Source organism: Otolemur garnettii, unplaced genomic scaffold (genome assembly GCF_000181295.1).
Source record: "Otolemur garnettii isolate 467f Iridium unplaced genomic scaffold, OtoGar3 scaffold00001, whole genome shotgun sequence".
Classification (NCBI taxonomy): Eukaryota; Metazoa; Chordata; class Mammalia; order Primates; family Galagidae; genus Otolemur; species Otolemur garnettii.
In genome coordinates, this window is record NW_003852396.1 from 28,983,039 (window position 1) to 28,986,078 (window position 3,040).

General features: G+C 50.9%; 1 protein-coding gene across 1 annotated transcript in view; it reads right to left on the bottom strand.

Moving 5' to 3' along the window:
- Window positions 1-751: 751 nt before the first annotated feature.
- The window catches only part of ARHGEF17 (Rho guanine nucleotide exchange factor 17), a 57,240-nt gene continuing 54,951 nt past the window's right edge, over window positions 752-3,040 (bottom strand). Inside the window, exon 21 of the mRNA XM_003780917.2 lies at window positions 752-2,202. Coding sequence (XP_003780965.1) covers window positions 2,006-2,202 — 197 coding nt within the window. The 3' untranslated portion in view covers window positions 752-2,005. The remainder of the gene's footprint in view (window positions 2,203-3,040) is intronic.

Here is a 3,040-nt window from a genome sequence, read left to right on the forward strand (position 1 = left end):
CAGCTACTTGGGAGGCTGAGGCAAGAGAATCGCTTAAGCCCAGGAATTAGAGGTTGCTATGAGCTGTGATGCCACAGCACTCTGCCCAGGGCAACAGCTTGAGGCTCTGTTTCAAAAAAAAAAATGTTCACAAGGGTTTCACAGAGCCAAGGCCTGATCTGTCCTTTTCTAGCAGCAGCCACCTTGAGTTCAGCAGGTGTACAGCGACGTGAAGGGCTGCCCCTGCACAGAATGGCGCCATGTTGCTGGTCCTTCATATTCCTGTGACTGATTTAATGACATACCTCCTAAGACTAGCAATCAAACAGACTTGGATTCTGCCCCCGCTCCAAAGCCTGGACTCACCTTGGCTCTGTCAGGGTCCTCTAGCTATGAGGCTTTGCTAGAGAACATTGTTTCCTAGAGAAGCCTTAGAGGGCTTACTAGGGCCCGGATTCTTCACTTGCTTCATGCCCAGATCCACTTACTGAGAAGCTCTTGCTTTTATATTTGCATAGGTAAGCTGCAGGGATTCTGACACATGGCCCTAGTTACAAAACACTGCACTAGAATGACCCCTTTATTTTCCTGATGAGGAAAGTGCAGCCCAGATAGGGCAAGTGACCTGTCCAGAGTAACACAGCAAGTTGGTGGCAGCCTTGCCATCCAGCACTCTTCTGGGTCTCCAAAGCTTCCCTTCTGCCCAAGGGAGTCAACGTTGGGAGGGCTGAGGAGGCCACCAGCAGGAGGCCAGCATACCCACCAATGGGGAGCAGTGGTTTGGTATTTCTATTTATTGACTCTTTAAACTTCATCATCCAAAGAGAGTAGCAAGAGAAACGTAGTCTAAGACCACAATGACCCACCCACCCCAAACCAAACCCAAACCAAACAGAACAAAACAAACCCCATCTGAAACCAGACCTTTGGAGCTATAGCTGAAGCAGCAAGGGGTCTGAGGGTTGGACTGGCTCCCTGCCGCCTAGGGGCTGGGGGAGCTGCCCCTGAGTGGGAGCCTTTGCAGCTGATGAGGCCACATCCAGGCCCTCAGTTTGGGGGATCCTTCCTGAAGGGGCTGCCCCTAGCAGGAAGGGGTGTGAAGACAGAAACTCAGTGGTCGGGTGAGGGGCTCCTAGGTCCACCCCGAGGTGACTGTATGTGCCAGTGTATGAGACACAGGGAGGCAGGGCTGGGGGCAACGGTGAAGAGTGCAAGGGCCCTTTCCTCTCACCTGAGAAAAAACCCTGGCCAAGGTCCCACCAGCATTCCCAAATTAGAAAACCACCAAGGCACCACCAACAAACTGGGAAATGCCAAGACCGGGGGAGACCCCCCCAGATGGGAGCCACTGTCCCAATAGTCACCATTTTGTTTTAGACAATGGAGGGTAGCCCAATCAGTACGAGGCCTTAGAAAGTTTGTGAAAGGGCAGCGTTTTTGCGCCCTGAACATGCAGTGTGTGTGTGTATATGTGTGTATGTGGGGGATTGGTCCCTCCAGGAAAGTTTGGTTAGGGTACCAAGGTGGCAGGAATAGGGTTTTTTTCCTCCTGTCATTTCCTCAAATCACCCTAACCCAGGTCATTGTATAAATAAGTGCTTAGGAAGGTATACATCTGAAAAGGAACATAAATACTGTACACGGGAAAGAATTCCATTCCTCGGCCTTCCTGCTGCCTCCAGAAAACTGTCCCTAAATATTGCACATGGCCCTCCCCAGCCCTGTGGGGTCCAGGCCTGGCTGTGTCTTTGGTAGAAGCTCCAAGGACAGAGATCCTGTGCAGCACACGTGTCCCTCCACCCCATCATGACTGGGAACACTGGAATAGCCAGAGGGCCAGGAGAGACCTTGGCCCGTTGGACCAGTGGGTGTTCCATCAGGAATGCTGTTGTGAAGACAAGACAGAGCCCACACAGGCACATGTGTGCCCTGGTGAGACACTCCTGGTCAAAGTCTGCGTGAGGGCTAGCAGGAGGCAGGCAGGCTGATGGGCAGGCAGGCAAGTCCTGGACCACATCGGACAGGGTCACACCCTCCATAGGAGGAGGTGGTTTGTGCTGTCGTCACGGCCCACAGTCTCACTGCTGCTGCCCCCCCCACTGCTGAGCCGGAAGTCCTCATAGCCATCACCTCCACTGATAACCAGCATTTTAGGCCTGGCTGAGGTGGGGCTTCGGTGCCGAGGGGAGTCTCGGTGCTCCAGTGATGGCAGCTTCTCAGGGCCTGGGGGGGCAGAGGGGAGATCTATTAGCCTGGGAGCAAGTGATGGCTTCACATCATGGTCTGAGCTCCTACACCCTGGAAGACAGGAAGAAAGATATGCATACTTCTTGTGGGGATCCCACTCTCTGTCAGCCAAGAACTTATTTGGAAAGAAATGCCCGCTTCCTGGCAGCCAGATTTCTTATCTCCCACTCACACTTTCTAGTCAGGAGACCTTCTCAGGGTGACACCATTTTCTGTCTCTCTTGATTATGGCACATATAACATCCTCCTCCTCATAGCTATGTAATATTCCCACCTTCAACAGCCCTTTCCCAGTTAGGGAGTGTGAGTCTGCTCTGAACCCAGACAGCCTCGACCCAGGCTTTATTGCTTCCTGATTTCCACAGCCACTTCCTCTCAGGAATATGATTTCTTTTCTTTTTTTTTTTTTTGCAGTTTTCGGCAGGGGCCAGGTTTGAACCCACCACCTCAGGTATATGGGGCCAGTGCCCTATTCCTTTGAGCCACAGGCATCGCCCCGGAATATGATTTCTTGTTCTGCCAAACCAAAACGTTTCTGATTGTGACCTCCTTCATGGACATGGTTTGCTACCATTTCACTTTCTAATTTTCACAGTTCCATTTCCTGTCCTATGTGCCATTCTATGGCATGTTTCCTGCTCCGCACATCCCTTCCTGACTCCACTTCCTGCCCATATACATTATTTCTAGTCTTGTTTTATTTCCCATTATATATATGAAATATATATAACAGGAGAAACATAAGTAAGAGGACCTATTTCGTATATAAATACACCAGCTGTGCCACATTCTGGGTTGTTTTTTTTTTTTTTTT